The sequence below is a fragment of the Panthera leo genome, chromosome B3 (genome assembly GCF_018350215.1).
Source record: "Panthera leo isolate Ple1 chromosome B3, P.leo_Ple1_pat1.1, whole genome shotgun sequence".
Taxonomy (NCBI): Eukaryota; Metazoa; Chordata; class Mammalia; order Carnivora; family Felidae; genus Panthera; species Panthera leo.
This window is the reverse complement of record NC_056684.1, coordinates 69679330-69701271: the sequence shown is the minus strand read 5'-3', so window position 1 is coordinate 69701271 and position 21942 is coordinate 69679330. Positions and strand designations below refer to the sequence as shown.

The 21942-nt window shown below is 38.7% G+C and overlaps 1 protein-coding gene and 1 long non-coding RNA gene across 2 annotated transcripts in view; one reads left to right on the top strand and one right to left on the bottom strand.

The window, feature by feature from the left end:
• The window catches only part of LOC122222251, a 49381-nt gene extending 29911 nt beyond the window's left edge, over positions 1 to 19470 (top strand). Inside the window, exons 2-3 of the long non-coding RNA XR_006203673.1 lie at positions 5320 to 5368; positions 19397 to 19470. This is a non-coding gene — a long non-coding RNA (uncharacterized LOC122222251). The remainder of the gene's footprint in view (positions 1 to 5319; positions 5369 to 19396) is intronic.
• LOC122222247 (olfactory receptor 4F3/4F16/4F29-like) lies at positions 10281 to 11219 on the bottom strand. The gene has a single exon (XM_042942536.1). It carries the CDS (start codon positions 11217 to 11219, stop codon positions 10281 to 10283), a length of 939 nt encoding a protein of 312 aa, XP_042798470.1.
• Positions 19471 to 21942: the final 2472 nt, after the last annotated feature.

The following is a 21942-nucleotide window of genomic DNA, read 5'->3' as shown; positions in this document are numbered from 1 at the left end:
TATCTACAATTCCAAACCACAAAACATGAAGAAAAAAAAACTTATGTGCAACAAAAATTGAAACAGGGCAAGAGTGAACACCAAAATAAAAATCATGCCTCCTAAAATCTTGAGCTAGGCACCAAACTCAGCAATCTCAAAAAGAGGTGGATACACTTCGAAAACAACCAGCGATCTTTCCTTTGAACAGAAACATGGGAGTGTGTGAACCCTCACTCCACAGAGTAACCGAGGAAAGAATCTTAAAGAGAAAGACACAGATACAGCATCTTTGGCGTAAGGAGGCCATTTGTGGAGGAATGAAAGAAAACTCAAGGCAAGAAGCAGGGGGTGGGGTGGGGGGAAGCAGCCAAACACCTGACTGTTCCCATTATGTAATGAAAAGGATAAATCTTAAGACACACGACCAAAATTAACAAGTATGGCTGCTCTGTGCCAGGGAGTAGTTAGCCAAGGAATCCATGAGAGAGTCGTCCCAACAGGTGAGAGTGTATTTGCAGACAACATTCCAAACTCAGATGCCTTCTATCATATCCATTAAATCCCTTAGTTCCTCCTTCACACTATTCTTTCACATTTCTAGTATATTTAATTAGTATATGAGATTAATAATTCAGGTGCCTGACTGGCTCAGTCTGTAGAGCACAGGATTTTTTTTTAATATAGTTTATTGTCAAATTGGTTCCATACAACACCTGGCGATCATCCCAACAAGCGAGAGCACATGACTCTTAATCTCAGGGATTTAAGTCTGAGCTCCACGTTGGGTGTAGAGATTACTTAAAAATAAAAACTTAAAAATTAATCATATTATGTATTATAATAATTTTATTATAAAATAAAGCAGGTGATGACCTATATGAAAATACTTCAGGGGCCCCCGGGAGGCTCAGTTGGTTACACATCCACCTCTTGATTTCGGCTCAGGTCATGATCTTGCAGTTTCTGAGTTTGAGCCCCACATCAGGCACCATGTGTGGAGCTTGCTTGGGATTCTAGCACTCTCTTTCAAAGTAAATAAACTTCAAGAAAATCTTCAAGGAGAAAAGGGAAAATGGCAAAAGGTATATACAACAAACATAATAGAAGGTTTTATGCCATGAAGTAGTGAAAGGAACAAAATTTTCTATACATTTTTCAAGATATAACTTCTTTCTAAAATGACAGAAAATATACATGGGTTATGCAAAGAAGTAACTGACCGAAAATACGAAATGGTAAAAAACAAATCGGACAAATTCAAGAAGCACAGGCATACCTCATTTTATTGCACTTCATTTTATTGCACTCGGCAGGTATTGCACTCTTACAAATTGAAGTTTTGTGGCAACCCTGCATTAAACAAGTCTATCAGTGCCATTTTCCAACAGTATTTGTTTACTTCATGTCCCTGTGTCACATCTTGGTATGCTCACAATATTTGAAACTTTTTCATTATTATTATATTTATTAGGGAGTTCTGTGCAATAATGCTGGAAAATAGTACGGAGGTTTCTCCAAAAAGGTAGAAAAGGAACTACCCCATGACCCAGCAATTACAGTACTAAGTATTTATCCAAAGGACACAAAAATACTGATTCAAAGGGGCCACATGCACCCCAATGTTTGTAACAGCACGACCAACAATAGCCAAGTTATGGAAAGAGCCCAAACGTCCATCAATTGATGAATGGATAAAGAAGATATGGCGTGTATATATATATATATATATATATATATATATATATATATATATATATATATACACACACACACATACATACACAGTGGAATATCAGCCATCAAAACAAAGAAACCTTACCACTTGCAACAACGTGGATGGAATTAGAGTGTATTATGCTAAGTGAAATAAGTCAGAGAAAGACAAATAGAGTATGATTTCACTCATATGTGTAATTTAAGAAACAAAACAGATGACCATAGGGGAAGGGAAGGAAAAATAAGATAAAAACAGAGAGGAAGGCAAACCATGAGAGATCCTTCAGTACAGAGAACAAACTGAGGGTTGCTGGAGGGGAGTGGATGGGGGCATGGGCTAAATGGGTGATAGACATTAAGGAGGGGACTTGTTGGGATGAGCACTGGGTGTTATATATAGATGATGAATCACTAAATTCTACTCCTAAAACCAATACTATACTGTACATGTTAACTAACTTCAATTTAAATAAAATCTTGGAAGAAAAAAAAGAAATAAAAAATACAGATTAAAATAAGATCTAAGAAATGAAAAATTAGTGTTCCTTAGCGTTCACTATAATTGGTAAAGAAAAAAATTCAAAAGAAAACTTCTCTGAAATGAAAGAAGCATTGAACTACAGTCTAAAGAGCCTGTCATGGGGCGCCTGGGTGGCTCAGTCGGTTAAGCGTCCGACTTTGGCTCAGATCATGATCTCACGGTCCGTGAGTTCGAGCCCCGCGTCAGGATCTGTGCTGACAGCTCAGAGCCCGGAGCCTGTTTCGGACTCTGCGTCTCCCTCTCTCTCTGCCCCTCCCCTGTTCATGCTCTGTCTCTGTCTCAAAAATAAATAAATGTTAAAAAAAATTTTTTTAAAGAGCCTGTCATGACCCAGGGGAAAAAATGTTATTGCATGGGCCACATCAAGGCCAATCCAGTTGAAGTTACCAGACTTCACATACACAAAATAAACAGCCTACAAAATAACAAAACAAGCAAACAAACACCTTAGGAAACAGAGTTCCCTTGAGGTCTTATAAAAGAAAACCATCAAAGAATAAGCTCCACTAATCAAAAAGTGACTAGAGATGACATATTCAATTATAAAGCCTAATATTAAACAATTCTGGGGATTATGGTTAAAGAACAGAATACAAACATTACAAACTATGGCAGTATTAAAGAGTAATTAACTTAAACAAAAATTAAAAAAAACATTTCTACTGAAAAACTGTTTTTCCTCACCTTTTGTAGTCGAAGAAAATCAACACATCACTTTAAGGATAATTAAGTATGTTGAAGTATAAGGATAATGATTAAAAGAACTAGGAATACTAAAATCAAATCAAATTGAGTGAAGGGAGATGGAGAAGGGGGTAAAGGGTTAAAGTTTAATAGTTTCTTTCTCATAGTGAGAAGTCAATGGATACTGTCTGTGGAGGTAATGCAAAATTAAAGAATTAACTTATAAACAGTGAATAATTAAAAATGAACTATAAACCTTCAAAACTGTTAAAGCATTCACACACAAAAGAAATAAAACATCACATGGAGAAATCTTAATGACAGGATTAAATGGATGCGTAAAATTTATGCATTTACTAATATTTACTGAGCACCCTGTAAAAGTGTGTTAATTTCCAAATATTTGGGATTTTCCCACATGTCATTCCATTCATCTTTAACGTAATTCTGTTATTGCCAGAGAATTAATTTGTATGATTTCAATTTTTAAAATTCTGGTAAAGTTTGCCTTATGGTTCAGAATATAATCTGTCTTCATGAATATTGCATGTACACTTGAAAAAATGTGTGTATTTTGCTATTGTTGGGTAGATTGCTCCAGAAATGATTATTGGGTCCACTTGGTTAAGAGTGTTACCTAGGTCTTCTGTATCCTAATTCATTTCTCTACATACCTTTTCCATCAAGCATAGGTGTGGACTTTTCTATTTGTCTTTTCAATTCCACCCATTTTTTACTCATGTATTTTAAAGCTTTTTCATTCAGGACATGAAAATTTATGATTTTTATGCCTTCTTGCTAAATTTACCATTTTATGATTATGTCATGTATATTTTCTTCCCTAGTAACGTTTTCTGAAGTGTACTTCAGAAAAGTAATTAATATAAGCTATTAATATAACAACTCCCATTTTTTTCACCATTTGTATGATACATTGTCCATCCTTTTTAACATATATATCTTTATATTTAAAATGGGTTTGTTGTAGACAGCATATAGTAGGAATTTTTTTCAATCTGATAACACGTCTTTCATTAGTATGCAGCCCCTATAGTTAATGAAATTATTAACACGGTCACTTAGGTCTACCATTTTATCATTTATTTTGTTTTCTCTCCCCATTGTTGTTCTTCCCTTCATCCTTTTGGGTCTCCTTTTGGGTTATTTGAATATTTTTTTAATTTGATAAATTTTTATATTTACTTTTTTTATTATTATTATTATTATATCCCGGTTACCGTTGCTGCTGCTGTTAGTGCTACTCTGGAGATTACACATACCTAATTTTTGACAGCTTATATTTAATATTGTGCCACTTCAAGCAAAATGTAAAAGGCCTACCATAGAGTTCTCTACATTCTCCCCATTTTATGTCATGGTTGTCATATGTATTATACCTAAAAGTTCCTTGATCTGAATATCCCACATCTGAACATCGATGATTCAATGTGATGATTTTTACCTTTAATATTCATACATATTTTAGAGAACTTAAGAGGAATATTGTAATATTATATTTTTATATATACCATTCCTGACCCTCCTGAAATTCCACTCTCTTCTGGCCTTTATGGGATTTTTTCTGAGTAATCTGTTAACATTTATATCATTTCCCTTCTATATAATGTGTCCTTTTTCTCAGACTGCTTTCTGTAATTTTTTTCTTTTTTTTTTTTTTTTTTTTGGTCAGTATTTTATGAAGTTTCACTGTAATGATTCTGGCCATGTTTTTCTTTGAGTATATCCTGCTTCGTTTTGCTGGGCATTTTGAGTCTATACGTTTATGTCTTTAAATATATTTGGGAAGTTTTCCACCATTGTTTCTTCAAACATATTTTCTATACTAATCTGTCTCCTCTTCCTCTGGGACTTCGTGAAAAGAATGTTAGACCTTTCCCTATTGTCCCCAGACCTTGAGAATCGTTCATTTCCTTCCAAATTTTCTTAATCTCTCTTCTTCACAGTGGATCATTTCTACTGATTCATCTTCCAGTTCACTGTCTCTTCCTTTTACCATCTCCATCTGCTATTGATCCTATCCTGTAATTTTTTCATTTCAAATACTGTATTTTAAAGTTCTAAGTCTTCCATATCATTTTTCTTTATACTTTCTATATCTCTGCTGAGAGATTTATTTGTATTCATGTAAGCCATCAGTTTATCTTTCCTCAAAAATGATAGCAGAAATAGTTGCTGTAAAGTATTTGCCCCTTCCAGCATCTTGGTAGTCTTGGGGCATCTGTTGATTGTTCCCTTCGGAACAGATCACACTTTCCTCATTCTTATGTGTCAAGTCATATTAGATTGTATCTCAGACATTTTGAATATTAAGTTGTGACATTCTGGGTAATGTGGAATCCTCTGGAGAACTGTTTGTTGCTGTTTGCTTCTTTTAGGAGGCAATAAATTGGATTCAGACCAGAAGTGCTGCTGTACCTTCAAATGGTAGGAGATCCAGTGTCAGCTCCGCTTTCAAAGCCTTAGCTATGCTGTTTTGAGTATGCCTCACTCATGGGACACCCATTGGTTTGCCTGGAATTCTGGAAGTAGTTTGTACCATAGATAAGTTCTCAAGGGTCTTGTTATCCTATTTTCGATAGGTCTCACATGTGCACAGCTCAGAAACCAGCACAGGATGTGTACTGCTGCATACACTGAATTAGTGGAACTCTCTCTCCGGGTTGTTCATCTCCAAGAATCTTCCCACACTTTTTGAACTGCAGGGCCTATTTTCATCAGCTGACCAGAAATATGGGGTTTCTCTTAGAGTGTCAGCTGCTTCAATTCGGCTGAGCTGCAACTCCATAACTGGGTCCTTTCCTTGGGTAAGGCAGCAAGATAAAAGAGGCAGAAAAAATATGGAAAACTTATTTCACACTCTTCAGACCACAGGGGCTCTCCCTCAGTTCCCTTTTCCAAAAGGATGTGGTATCATCCCTCAGAATTTGAGCTGTCTGCGACACTGTCACTGCTCTGTAACAAGAGCTGCCTTGGATGGGCAAACAGAGAAAAGAGAGGGAAAGAAAGAAAAGAAAAGTATTTCCCTTATACTCACCAGTTTGCAGGGACCACTTTTCACAGTTCCCTGGCCAGAAGTCTTGATTTTCACTTAACGTATTTTCTGCCTGTATCATACCAACCATAGCTCTGCATTGGGGATCTGTTATTAGTGATAAGCCATGAGAGAAAATATCCAAAAAACCTCACCTGCCCATGGGTTGTTTCTTCAAGGCTAATTCCCCTCTACAAAACACCAGATGTTCTTTACTTTTTTTCCTTGTCTCAGGTGCTTAATTTGCATTTTTGCAAGACTGTTTAGATCTAAATAATGGGAAAAATAGGCTGTGCTGAGCTTATTATATTCGGACACCACAATGGATTCTTACAAAACACTATTAAAAAATTATACATTTCTATTTGGCTAATTTCTCTAATTATAACTCATCTAGATTTTTGGATAAGGAATACACACATGCATACACACACACACACACACACACACACACACACACACACACACACACACAAAATGGAATATTACACAGCTATAAAAAAGGATGAGATCTTACTATATGCAACAACATGGATGGATTTGAGCATATTATGCTAAGTGAAATAATTCAAACAAAGACAAATATCATATGATTTCACTCATATGTGGAATCTAAAAATCAAAACAAATGGATGAGGAGAGGAAGATGGCAGCAGAGGAGGAGGACCGTAGGTTCACGTCATCTCACGAACACAACCAAATAACTATCAAACCATCCAAAATATCCCAGAAATGAACCTCAATACTGACAGAACAAACGCTTCAACTAAAAGGAGACAAGAGGACATATCGAAACAAGTGTGAAGTGCAGAGAAATGGTTCAGGAAAGAAGAAACAGATCACGGGGGCTGGAGAGGGAGAGAGCCATGGCCACAGAGAAGGGTGAGAGAAAGAGGAGTACATAGGGGAACACACAAGCAGAATGTTTCTCCAAAGCCATTGGCCTCAAAAATGAGAGGGGCTGGATCTTGTGAGTTCTTGCAACCAGTGTCTTAAAGCTTGATGTTTTAAAGGTCTGGGGCGTGGCTAAGATACAGACTGGAGGCCACTGCACTGCTCCTGCACAGCAGGCATGTCCCCTGGGGGCAGACAACATGCAAACAGTTATCTAAGGAGTGCCTTGGGCACACAGTGTAGAGATTATTTGATCTTCTTGGACCATGTCCCTGAGGGGCAGCATTCAGAGACACCTCTCCAGGAATAAGGAAGCTGGCTGGTGCCATTTCCCTCCCCCACCCCTCAGCATAAACACAGAGCCACCTGTGCACAGCAGCACAGTGCCAACACTGGGTGCCTAACTTGCTTACGCTAGGCCTCACTCCCCTGCACACTGGTGGCACTGCCCTTCTCAGTCAAACCTGCCTTAGTCCCAACAGGCTCCTACCCCAGAGGACCAGCACAAATCACTGCCCAAACCATGTATCCCAACCAGACATGTCTGCAAGATCTCAGTTCTGGTAGAGGTGATGTCAGGTCTCATGTCACAAGCAGACCAGAGCACACCTAGTTGAAACTCCCCACATTCAGGCGAGGGACCAAATACTTCTCACAGCAGGCAAGGAGAGCCACGGCAGACGAGTGGCCTGAAGGACACAACAGTCCAAACACAACAGCAAAGCACACACAGCACACACCAGAGACACTCCCTGAAGCACCAGGCCATGGGCACTATATGACTTCTTCCTCAGAAGTCCATTACTTTCAGGAGCAGGAGACATAACTGTTTTTTTCTAACACAGAGAAGAAGGCAAAGTCTTAGACAAATTCAAAAACAGAGGAATTTATCCCAAATGAAAGAACAAGATAAGGCCACTGCCAAAGAAGTAAGTGAAACAGATATAAGTAACATGCCTGATGGAGAATTTAAAGCAACAATCATAAGGATACTCACTGGGCTTGAGAAAAGAGTGGAAGACTTCAGGGAGACCCTTACCACTGAGATAAAAGAGTGTTTAAAAAATCAATCAGAGGGACGCCTGGGTGATTCAGTCAGTTAAGCATCTGACTTTGGCTCAGGTCATGATCTCACTGTTGGTGGTTTGAGCCCCGTGTCAGGCTCTGTGCTGACAGCTCAGAGCCTGGAGCCTACTTCGGATTCTGTGTCTCCCTCTCTCTCTATCCCTCCCTGACTAGTGCTCTGTCTCTGTCTCTCAAAAATAATAAAAATGTAAAAAAAAACAAAAAATTTTTTTAAATCAATCAGAGATGAAGAATGCAATACAGGAGACTGGAAACACGTGTGATGCAATGAAAAGCAGTCTGAAAGAAGCTGAGGAATGATTTAGTGACCTGGCAGACAATGAAAAAAAAACTAATGAGGCTGAACAAAAGAGAGAAAAAGGAATTATACAAAATGAGAATAGACTTAAACTCAGTCACTCTATCAAACATAAAAATATTCATATTATAGAAGTAACAGAAGAAGAACAGAACAAAAAGGGGGCAGGAAATTTATTTCAAGAAATAATAGAAAACTTCTCTAATCTGGAGAAGGAAACAGACATTCAAGTCCAGGAGGCATAGCAAACTCTCCACCAACAAAATCAACACAGGCCAACACCAAGATATACTGTCACTTCGTTTGCAAAATGTAGTGATGAAACAATCTGAAAAGCAACAAAAGAAGTCCTTAACTTATAAGGGAAAACCCGTAAGGCTTTGGAGATTCCTCAATAGAAACTTGGTAAGCCAGAGGAAGTGACATGATATATTCAATGTACTGAATGGAAAAATCTGCAGCCAAGATTATTCTATCAGGCAAGGCTATGAGTCAGAGTCAAAGGAGAAATAAAGGGATTCCAAGACAAAAACTAAAGGAGTTTGTGACCACTAAGCCAACCCTACAAGAATCACAAAATTTTAAAATAAAATACTCACAAATTGAATCCAACAATACATTAAAAAATCATTCACCACAATCCAGTGGGATTTATTCCTAAATTACAAGGGAGATTGAATATTTGTAAATTGATCAACATGATATCCCACATTAATAAAAGGAAGGAGAAGAACAGTATGATCATTTCAATTGATGCAGAAAAAAACATTATCCATTCACGGTAAAATCCCTCAACAAAATAGGATTGCAGGCAACATACCTCAAAAGAATAAAGACCATACATAAAAATCCACAGCTAATAAGGGAAAAAACTCAGAGCTTTTCCTCTACAATCAGGAACACAAAGGGATGCCCACACTCATCACTGTTATTCAAGACTGTACCGGAAGTCCTAGCCACAGCAATAAGAGAGCAAATATTGCTGTGTTGTGTACCTGAAATTAATGTACCATTGTGTGTCACCTACACTCAAAAAATTTTTTAAACAATTTAATTAAAATAAAGCAAATTAAATTACATAATTTAATATATATATAATTTTCTAGGACATATATTTTGGCGTGCTTCCATGAATTCCTAGACACAATTCCAGATACAGGGTAAGCACAAGTCCATATATGTAGTAAGAAAAAAAAATAACTTTAGAGGACATATGAATAAAGCAAAGAATGAATTATTGGTTCATGAATGTGCATATGTATGTGATCAAAAGAAAATCAGAGAATGTCATCAGTTTATGCTTTTCAAACTTGTTCCCACAAAGGTTTATATCACCAATAGAAAAAATATTGAGTGATCACGAAGCAATTATCTAAGAGAAAGATTAGTGAGAAAGGGTCATGAAGGCAGAATGCTATCAAGTAGGAGAGATTAGTAGCCCTGCAGTCTGCAATCAGATTGTTTTTAAATACTTCAAGAACAATCTGAATGCAAAATTTTCCAGCTAAACAACATAACTATGCCCTCCAAATCATAAAGAAAAAGTTGAGAGATTATAATAGAACTGAAAAACCTGGATTAGGTATGTACATTTTCCAACTCACAAGAAATAAGCAAAAGAGCTATTATTGGTAATAGTGGAGACTATCAATCACCAGTGAATAATTAGCATCTTGGTTACCTCAAGAGGTAGATCATAAGAAAATATATGGATAAATTGAAAAACAAATGATAAACTGAAAACGTGACTTTTAAACAAAGTATGAGCAAATATACTTAAATTTCTTAAGTATTTAAATAGTGAAGCCAAGAAAAGATTTCAAGTAGCATATACATGTGCAACTCCATGTGAATCAACCTGTTTTGAATTAAGGTTTATCTCTCTAGGTCTTCATTATCTAAGGGAAGAAGAGCATTTATAAGAGTGTGGTAACATTAAAATCAATTGCAGAACCACTAAAGAAACCAATTCTACAATTTCAGATACCAGCTACACAATGATCAGGATAAAAATCTTACACCATTTTTTATGAAATCATCCTAAAAATCATTAATGGTCTGAAAGTTCTCTTCACTGCTGCCTTCATCTCTTTATTCCTGAACGTGTAGATTACTGGATTCAGAAAAGGAGTGATGACTGCATCAGACAGGGCAAGAAATTTGTCCATTTGGGAACTGGGATGTGGCCATGTATAGACAAACATGGTTGGACCGAAAAACAAAAGGACTACAGTGATGTGAGCTGACAGGGTGGAAACGGCCTTGGATGAGCCACCGGAGGAATGTTTCCAAACAGAAAACAGGATAAAGACGTAGGAGATGAGGAGTATCAAGAAGGAACCCACACAGATAAACCCACTGTTAACAGTGACCATGAACTGCAATCTGTACGTATCTGTACAGGCCAGTCTGAGGAGCCGAGGAAGGTCACAGTAAAAGCTATCCAATACATTAGGACTGCAGAAGGGCAAATTAACAATGAATGCTAGTTGGAACAGTGAGTGACTGACACCAAGGGCCCAGGCAGCAGCCAGAAACAAAATGCACACTCGTGGGCTCATGATGGTCAAGTAGTGGAGAGGCTTACAGATGGCAACATATCTGTCAAAGGCCATGGCGATGAGCAGCACCATCTCCACACCACCAATGACGTGGATGAAGAAGATCTGGGCGATGCAGCCTCCAAAGGAGATGACTCTGTGCTTTCTGAAAAGGTCATAAATCATCTTGGGTGAGGTGGCAGAGCAGGCTCCCAAGTCAATGAAAGAGAGATTGGCCAGTAGGAAGTACATGGGGGAATGCAAGTGAGGATCAACGGTCACAGAGAACACAATGAGGATGTTCCCGGTCATGCTTGCCACATAGAGCACAGAGGAGAACACCAGGAGGAGAAGCTGGATCTCCACTGAATGACTGAGTCCCAGAAACACAAACTCAGACACAACCGAGTGATTCCCTCCATCCATTGATCCAGCCAACTGGGCTGCCATTGAAATGAGAACTATGAATGTGACAAAGAAATTGTGATGATCAGGAATGATACCGGTATTAACAATTTACGTTGCATTACAGAAGAGAACTACCTGGTAATCCAATGCTTTACACTTCATAAGTAATGATGATAATGATGATGACATAAGCACAACTCAGGAGATTATAAGTGGAACTGTCAGGAAAATCTCTCAGAGCCTAAAATTAATAGGAGAAGTAGGCAAGAAGAAAAGCTTCACGGGGGCCTGCAGCAAGAAACAGAATATACAATCAAGACAGTATATTTACTTACAAAAGAAAAAGAGGCAGTAGGTGGAAATAAATTTATTTAATTATGCACAAAGGGAAATTCAACAATTATACAAATTATATCTGACCTTACTTTCCCATGTCAACACACTTAATCTCCCTTTTATGATCATTTTCAATTACACTCAGAGAGTAGGGTTGTGGGGAAACTGATTAATCAACGGATCGGCATCTAGGAGTGAAAGTCTTCTGAAACATGAGATGGCAATGAATTAAGGAGAAATGCATGGTAGACAAGGATGTAGATGGAGATTAGGGACAATGAAACGGGGGAAGAAGAAAGCACCACAACCAGGCAAGAGTAGTAAAACAGGGAGAAATGGACCTTAACAAAGACAGAATTTCATTCTTTGTCACTATGTCAGATCAGGTTCACTGCTTTTCTGAATCTTCCTTTTTTTTTTATTGTGGTAAAAACCATGTAACATTAAAATGTACCTTAGAAACCCTGTGTAAGTGTATAGTTCAGTATTATTCAATATATTCATGTTATGAAAAAGATCCCCAGAACTTTTTCATCTTGCAAATGTGAAACTCAATACCTATTAAAAAACTCTTCTTTCCACTCTCCCTTCAACCCCCTCTAACCACCATTCTACTTCCTGTTTCTATGATTTTTGACTACTTCAGATACCTCGTAGATATAAAATCATACATCATTTATCTTTCTCTTATTCCCTTTACCACAACATCCTCAAGGTTCATCAACTACATCTTCCCATTTTTTTCATTTTATTAAGTTCAATCAATGGGTATCTCAGTCGGTTAAGCCTCCAGCTCTTCATTTCAGCTCACATCATATTTCACAGTTTGCAGGATTGAGCTACGATCCTGTAGGCTTGGGCTCTGTGCTGGCAATGTGCAGCCTGCTTGGGATTCGCTCTCCCTCTCTCTCTACCCCTCCCCCACTCACTCTTGATACATAAGAGAAAAAAACTTTATTTTTGTTAATGTTTATTTATTTTGAAGGAGGGAGAGAGAGAGAAAGCGCCCATGGGGGGTGGGGGGGTGCACACAGAGAGGGAGAGAGGGAGACACAGAATCTAAAACTGGGTCCAGGCTCTTCTCTGTCAGCACAGAGCCCTACAATGGACTCGAACTCACAAGCTGTGAGATCATGACCTGAGCCGAAGTCAGATGCTTAACCGAATGAGCTATCCAGGCAACCCAATAAAAAATTAAAAATAAAAATAAAAACTTTAAGGAAAACTTCAATCAAAATCATACAGAGACCTCTACTGGTCACAAGACTCAATACAGTTCCCTCTGGTGCCTACACCTGGCCCGGTGAGAATTTTATCCAGACCTAATACAAACAAATATTTGGGATTTCACCCTAGGTTTTGCTAAAGCATGGGTCTATACACCACAAGTGATGTGAAATACACCTGCAAAGAGCTTCTATCCGTCCACTCACATAAGGCGCTTATGGCCAGCACTTGGAAACAGTGAAATAATCAATTTTTCTTCATCAGTGACTTAGCCACACCTGCCCTGTCCCCTTTTCCACTCGGTAGTATCTCCATCCTGTTAAAACATTCACTACTTTCTTTTATTGTGACCTGCTCTGGTGCTTGACATCATTGTGCTCATTCTGTCTGAAATCCATGCAGATATGTTTTCTCTCCAAGGTCATTTGTACTTTTAAGCTTTCAGCCCATTTTGAAATGAAAAGAATATAAAACTTCAGTAACATTACAGGAGGGCACCAGAGCTATCTCCTTGGCTTGATCACCTGTACCTAAAGCTGACACTAAAAGGTTGGTAACTGGGGTGCCTGTCTGGCTCAGTTGGTAGAGCATGTGACTCTTGATCAGGGTTGTAAATTCAAGCCCCATAGTGGATGCAGAGAGTAATTAAAATTAACACCTTTAAAAAGAAAGTGGGGTGGCTGGTGACTTTGAAGTTTTGAGTATGCTTTGTATTTAGGAGGGGAAGGAATGAAAGTAGGGGAGAAGATTCCATTACTCTGTGTCCAAACACCCACCACACAATGAGGTAGAGGGTAAGCTCAGAAAATGACTGCTGAAGTTTCACTCTTTTAGAAGGTGCTGGATTGCAGTACAGGTTTACTGACATTCTTCTCCTCTTGCAGGCACAGTGCCAAGAATTTGAAGAAAATTCTCCAAAACAAACAAACAAAAACAAACCAAAAAACCTCCACTTGATACTCTCATCTATCCTAAAACATCCTTCTGCCCCAAAACTTACAAAAGCACTCACTGTGATCTGACCCCAATTCTAGCTCACCAATACTGAGCTGAGTCTCTCATATGTACCTAAATCAAATGATTTTGCTGTCAGTTCCTGAGTCCACAGTCCATACTCTCAGAACACACACTCTCTATAGCTTCAAGCTCTTCCATCAGAAATCTCAGCCTGGGCTAAAGAAAAGGGAACCATCTTTGTGAGAGACGGACTGAAAGAAGAGGAATGGTGGGATAAATATGCATGGGTGACTGACAGAGGCACTGGAGACATGGCCAGAAATACTCAGCAACTGAGCGAAAAACATGAAGACTTTCATGAGGAAAGCATATGCACGTGATGAAATCAGACCAATATTTTTGTCTAAGAGCCTTTTCCACAGTGACCATTACTCAAATGAAAAACCTGAGATTCAAACATCTAAACTGAATTGCTTATAGTCACACAAGTGCCAGAACTGGTGACCAGAGCCCACGTCTCTGGATTCTTGATCCAGAAGTCACAGGTCATGTAGAAAATGACCTAAGAAAGAGTAAAAACTGAACATTAAAAATGTGATCTTCTGGGGCACCTAGGCAGCTCAGTCAGTTAAGCGTCCAACTTCGGCAAAGGTCATGATCTCACAGTTCACAGGTTCGAGCCTCGCACTGGGCTCTGTGCTGACAGCTCAGAGCCTGGAGCCTGCTTCGGATTCTGTACCTGCCTCTCTCCTGCTCCTCCCCTACTCGTGTTCTGACTCTGTCTCTCAAAAATAAACACACGTTAAAAAAAAATTTTTAATGTGATTTTCTGAATTAAAACTGACACCAAACACCAGCATTTACACAAACTACCTATTATTTGCACTACATTATTTGGCATGACAGTAACTACATATAACTACGTGACCAATTAAATATTAGAAGTACACTGTATACAGAAATGAGATCAGTCATTACTACCATACTTTGCTCACTCTTCTCATCTTGGTGCTCATTTGGAAGGACACAACAGTGGTAAATTATGTGAAGGAATATTGGTTATCACATCATCCTTCCTGCCTCTCTATACTTTACTCTCCTCAAAAGTCAAATAAAAGTTCTCAGTTTACACAGCTTTCCTTAAGAGGAAAGCTATCAAGACATAAATTGCACACATAATAGCTACAATATAAGGCATCATACAATATATGCCATACAAACAGTAGAGAACATCACTAGCTGAATATGTGAGGGGGGAAAACTAATAGAAATTCAAAGGAAGGACCAGTATTATCTGGCAAGGTCAAGGATTTCGGGAAGAGGTTGGACTGTGGGGTGTCCTTTTAAATATGAGTGAGAAAGACCTTAAACTGTAGTCTTTGCTTTTAATCATAATGCCTTAAGGGTTTTATTTGAATTGCCCAAAGCTCCTAACTAGGTGTGTAAGTCGGTAAATATTTCCAGAATGGAAGGTTGGTTAATAACCCCTGCACTCTCCAGGAACCAAGGACTCCCATGTTGTTTCTCCGCCATCTTTTGAAATAGATTCCACACGCAGAGAAGAATATTTCTTAGCTCTTATCTCAAAATTGACAATAACCATAACTAATAGTCTCTCTTCAGAGGCACCCCCCCCTCTACAAAATATACTTTGCTTGGGGGTGTAGGAAACTTGTGTCTGCAAGCCTACACCTAACATGCAACATGTCACGAAGCTTGGCAATAATCTGAGGCAGAAATAGGGGAGAGAGGAAGTATGAAGAAATATGAAAAGAGAGAAAGATACAAGGAAAGGAGAAAATAGAAGAGATACACACTGTGATAATGAAAGGAAAAGACAGAAAAGAAACCATACAAGGACAGAGGGGAAAAGTTCAGATAAAATTAAATAGGAAGATCCAATTCCCACCTGTGATGGAGTGATTAGGTTTGAAAAGGCAAACTCCTTCAGTACTTGCCCAGCAGACTCAAAATCGCTTGTGGATATCACACATGGCAATGAATGCAAAGGTTGCTTTTTACAATGCAGTGTAAATGGAAATTATCCACAAGTTCTAACTGCTACTCTAATTTGAGAAGCTTACAATAGAACTGTGAGTAGTGAGGCTTACAAGTCTACCCAAAGCCTGTTTCTCAATCCAGACTCCAGACTCCACTGCCACTTGCTCTAGGAGCTTGGGAAAGTCACTTAACCTCTCTGAGCCTCAGTTTCCTCATTTGTAAAAGGAGATAACAACACCTCCCTTGCAGGGTGTGGGGAGAACTAGGTGATATAGGTAACATACACCTAGTGCAGTACCTACCACATTGTAAAGGCACAACAAATGGTACCTAATATGTATTAACTATATGTCCCAGTTGTCAGTTCCAAGAATTAAAATTGTTTTAATTTTTAATCCATTATTCTGAGATAACGAAGAGGAGTTGGTTTCACTTCAGGCTTTCGTGTCTATGCTGGTGTCAGGTAGCTTGAAAGGATTCATTAGGGATACTTCTGATAGAATAATTTTGCTCGTAAGTGGAGACACTGCTCAGGGCTTGGTTTGTAAGAAGTTTATGTTCTGACAAATCATAAGTCAGGCTGTGTCATTTCCACAACCACTCCTCTCCCTATAGCCAAAGCCATGAATAAGTTCTCACAGAAAGTATTCTGAAGACTTTCTTGACCACCTCACATAACACTGGTCATTTGCACCTGCACTGGGGTGGAGTGCTTCAGGGATTTCCAAAGGTGTGCTCATCCAGATAAAAATTTGCACAAACTTACTTACAAAGAGGAGGCAAACCCACAAATACCGGCCTTTCAGGAAATAACACTTTTGCTCCCAACTCACTTTTGTTTTTCAAGATCCATTTAGCATCTTTAGCCACAGTATTGCTGACTGCACAAGTGGAAAACACAAGGACAGTTTATGCATGTCAAACAATCAGTTATGGATGCAGATGGCCAATGTAGTCCTAGTTCTGTGCATTCCTATTCTTCTGTGCCTTCATATTTATTTTACTAACTAAAATGTATTTATGAGTATGTATTGTTGTCAATCACTTGGAAAGACAATGCCTATCTCACATTGTAAGTCAATATCCAACAAACACAGTAAGATGAATGCCACAGCCTTCATAATACCTGAGTAAAGTGAAAGAAGGAGAAAGCCACAGCTGGTGTGATCAGAGAAGACAAAATAGAAAACACGGCATTGAGCAGACCTTTTATAAATAGTAAACATTACAATACATACAGAGAGTTTGAAGAATCCTTTCAGATGGGTGGTACAATATGAGAAACGACAGTTAAGCTCAAGGTACTCTGAGATGACGGCGAAGAGGGCAGGCTGCCCAAGAGGACAGGAGCTGTGTAAAAGAACAGTAGAATATAAGACGAGAAGGAAAGTTGAGGCTGGTTTTATCTGACCTAAGGCTCTAACTGCAGATGGTGGGGTACTGGTAATAAATAAAGAGTAACAAAGACTCAGGAGCAAAGAATTAATGATAAAACCTCTGCTGGAGGAAGATGATTCATCTTCTAGTATGGCAGACACGCTAGAAGGAAAGGACCAAGAAGAAAGAAGCCCAGTTAAGAGACTGGTATAATAGAATGGATCGGACTTAAGAATCTTCATTATATCAACAACACCATTTCTTACAACTGAGAAATTGGGCACCTGGGAGCATCTGACTTTGGCTCGGGTCATGATCTCAAGGTTCATAAGTTTGAGCCCTGCATCAGGCTCTCTGCTGTTCAGAGCCGGCTTTGGATCCTCTGTCCTCCTCTATCTGCCCCTCCCCTGCTCATACTTTTCTCTCTCAAAATTGAATATTAAAAAAAAGAAAGAAAAAAAGCAGGGACAAATATTTGTTCCTGGATTTTTTTTTTTTTACTGTTATCCCCCTCACCTACCTGTTTTGCCAAGGAAACTAAGAGATCAACATCACTAAAGATTCAAGTATGGTCTCCCAACCACATCCTATTCAGAACCATTATAGACATACCCAAATAGCTGTAAAACAACGGCACAGCAAGAGTGGAAGCTAATTCTAATTACGGCCCCAGAGGGCAGTGACCAAACAATGCTGCAAAGATCTTGGATTGCCAGATTGAGATCCCTTAACCTGGGGAATTATCACCTATGATCATTTTGGTTTTCCCAGTGTCGCCAAGGAGAGAAGCTGTTAATGAGAAGAAATAAGAGTTGGTAATTTTCTGACAAATAGACTCTTTGCATAATCAAGAACTATTTGGAATCTTGACTTTTACTGTGACTGAAAATGTATTCCACAGGAAAATTTAAAGTGGATTTTTCCATTTTTAATCATTTTATGATCATTTTAGTAGGGCGTATTCCATTTTAGAAATGTGGAAATATAGAACAGTATTTTTTAAAACCTTGAGGACACACTATTTTGAGTTTAAACAAAAAGAAATACTATTTTCAAAGGTGAAATTAAAGTGATTTTGAAAATCAATCCTCTTGCATATTATCTTGTTCACTCTTTAGCACAGCAGAGTAAGCACTATTATCACATACAAAATTTTCTTTTTCCTTTTTTCTAATTTTAATTTTAGTTAGCTAACATACAGTGCAATACTGGTTTCAGGAGTAGAATTCAGTGATTCATCACTTACATACAGCACCCAGGGCTCATCACAACAAGTGCCCTCCTTAATACCCATCACCCATCTACCCCATCTCCCATCCACCTCCCTCCATCAAACCTCATTTTGTTCTCTAAGAGTAGTTTGTGGTTTGCTCTCCTCTCTACTCTCCCCTCTCCCACCTTCCCATATGTTCATCTGTTTTGCTTCATAAATTCTTATCATTTATTTTTTTAATATGAAATTTATTGTCAAATTGGTTTCCATACAACACCGAGTGCTCCTCCCAACAGGTGCCCTCCTCAATGCCCATTACCCACCCTCCCCTCCCTCCCACTCCTAAATTCCAAATATGAGGGAAAACGTATGGCATTTGTCTTTCTCTGATTGATTTATTTTGCTTACCATAATATATTCTAGATCCATCCACATTATTACAAATGCCATGACTTCATTCTTTGATGGCTGAGTAACATTCCAGTGTGTGTGTGTGTGGGGGGGGGGGGGTGTATGTATGTATGTATGTATTTACCACATCTTCTTTATCCATTCACCAGTCGATGGACATTTGGGCTCTCTTCATAGTTTGGCTGTTGTTGATAATGCTGCTATAAACATTGGGGTGTGTGTATCCCTTTGAATCTATATTTATGTATCTTATGGGCAAATACCAAAGAGTGTAATTGCTGGATCATAGGATAGTTCTATTTCTAGTTTCTTGAGGAACCTCCCTACTCTTCCCCAAAGTGGCTGCACCAGTTTGCATTCCCCCCAACAGTGCAAGAGTGTTCCTGTTTCTTCACATCCTCCCCAACACCTGTTGTTTCTTGTGTTGTTACTTTTAGCCATTCTGACAGGTGGGAGGTGGTGGCTCTTTGTGGTTTTCATTTATATTTCCCTGATGATGAGTCATGTTGAGCATCTTTGCATGTGCCTGTTAACCATCTCGGTGTCTTCTTTGGAAAAGTGTCTATGACATGCAAGATTTCAATTTACGTAATAAACCAGATTATATAGCTAAGAAAGGTTAGTTTCATCTTTGAACACAGAACCACTAATTTGTTCCTGTTCTTCTCTTCAGCATACTCCTTTGCCACAAAGTACTGAATACAAGTACAATGTTACCCAATTTTTTTAGAAGACAAAAAGTATCAGGTAAGACCACCAACACCACAGAGATAATTGACTATCACTTTTGAAAATAGAGAATTCTAGCTTAAGACAGCTGAAAAGAAAGTGTTTCCTCTCCTCTTCCTGCTACAGCAAGGTAACAAACAAGGCTCTCACCAAACCTCAAACTTTATAACCCTTCCTTCTTGTGCACTCAAGAACCACTGCAGGGGAGCCTGGGTGGCGCAGTCGGTTAAGCGTCCGACTTCAGCCAGGTCACGATCTCGCGGTCCGTGAGTTCGAGCCCCGCGTCAGGCTCTGGGCTGATGGCTCGGAGCCTGGAGCCTGTTTCCGATTCTGTGTCTCCCTCTCTCTCTGCCCCTCCCCCGTTCATGCTCTGTCTCTCTCTGTCCCAAAAATAAATAAAAAAAAAAAAAAAAAAAAGAACCACTGCAGCTTCCCCCCCCCCCCACTTTGGTATCATCCATGCTTCCCTGTTTTGTCATTCCCCTCAGTTTTCACCATACATAGATCTCCCAACGTACTAAAATTTTTTTTAAATTTTAATGTTTATTTATTTTCAAAGAGAAAGAATGAGTGCAAGTGGTGGGTTGGGGGGGGAGGCACAGAACCCGACGTGGGGCTCAAACCCACAAACCACAAGCTCATGACCTGAGCCAAAGGCAGACGCTTAACCAACTGAGCCACCCAGGTGCCTCTAGAAACTCTTAATCCAACTTTCCTTTAATGCTCCATTTCTCTAAAGACCTTTCCAACAAAATTCCTCAAATGAATTGCCTCTGTTCTCTTCTCCAATTCCTCTCCCAGATTTTCTTGCAAATTCACTACAGTCAGAAAGTTTTTTGAAATGTTTTTAAAATTTATTTAGGTTGCGGGAAGAAGGGGGGGAGAAGGAGATAGAGAATTCCAAGCAGGCTCCACACTGTCAGCACACAGCCCAAAGCAGGGCTCAAACTCATGAACCGTGAGATCATGACCTGAGCCGAAATCAAGAGTGGGGTGCTTAACCGACTGAGCCACCCAGGCATCCCAGCACTCCAATCAAAATTTAAGTCCAGAACTTGCACTAAAACTTGTCTTTCAGTGTTCCCATGACCTTCTTATCAAAATCTAATGATCAAGTCTCAATCCTCATCTTTTAACCATTCATTATCTACTCCAACCTTCAGGTACATTTTCTTCACTTGGCTTATCAGGTACCACACAATCCTGGTCTTTCCTTTTCATCACTGGTGGCTCCTCTTTACTCTCCATAAGTTGTTATCCGGTCTCTGAGCTCTTGATGTCTAAGAAAACCAGGGCTCATGTCTTTTCCATCTATTTTCATGCTCTAAATTTTCTCATCTAGTACCATGCCTTTAAAGAGCATCTGTGTATCAATCTCTTGCTCCTATTTCTACCCTATATATCACACTTGCTTATCCAGGTACCTACTTTACATTTCCACTTGGATATCCAATAAACATCTTAAATGTAATGTGCACAAAATTGAGCTCAGGCTTGTTAAAGTTGGTTACTATGCCTTCATCTCTCCAGTGGTTTATATCAATCAATAAATGAACAAACAAACAAACAAACTAGAGTCACTTCTCTAAAATCCAGTATCCTCCACCTGGCAAATTGTGTTAGCTAACCCTTCAAAAGCTCACCACATCTTACCATTTGCATTGCTGCTCACGCCGACATTCCCCTCTCCCCTTAATTCCTGCAACACACTACTTAATGTACCATTGCTTAGGCCACTGCACCACTTTCTGTAGACTATTCTTAGAAGTACAACGAGTCATAAAGTTAATTCTAAATCTAAGTGGCATCATGTCACCTCTCTGCTCAGAATCCTCCAATGGTACCCCGTTTCCTGTTAACAATGGTTTACAGAATCCTACATGATTTGGCCTCACTTTACCGATGCAAATATTCTACTATTCTCCTCTTTTTGCACTGACTGGCCTTCTTGCTGTTTCTTGAATACAACCAAGCACTTTAGGCCTTTGCACTGACTATACCCTCTGCCTGGGATGAACTTTCCTCCTGACATTTACAATGATAATTCACTTTCCTGTATCAAATCTTTACTCAAGGACACCTTCCCACTGATGCCAACACCCTAAGTGCCCTGATGGGAAGTGCAACACACTGCCCACAACTCTGCACTTTCAGATGCACTTTAACCTTCCCTATTATATTGCTATTGCACTTATTTCCTGTTAACTTTCTTTAGAACTTGTTTATTTTGCTTAATATTTATTATCTGGATAGGTGCACAAGAGTCGGAATTATATATAAATATATATATAACTTACATATACATAAAAATGAAAAAATTATGTAAATAAACTTTATGTATATTTATTTATGAATAGTTTTATATATGTTTAATGTTTTACTTATTTTATATATATTAAATGTACAAATATATATTTGTTTTGTATATGTATATATTTATATATAAATTATATATTTTTAAAAGTTTATATTATATATAGTATATTTATA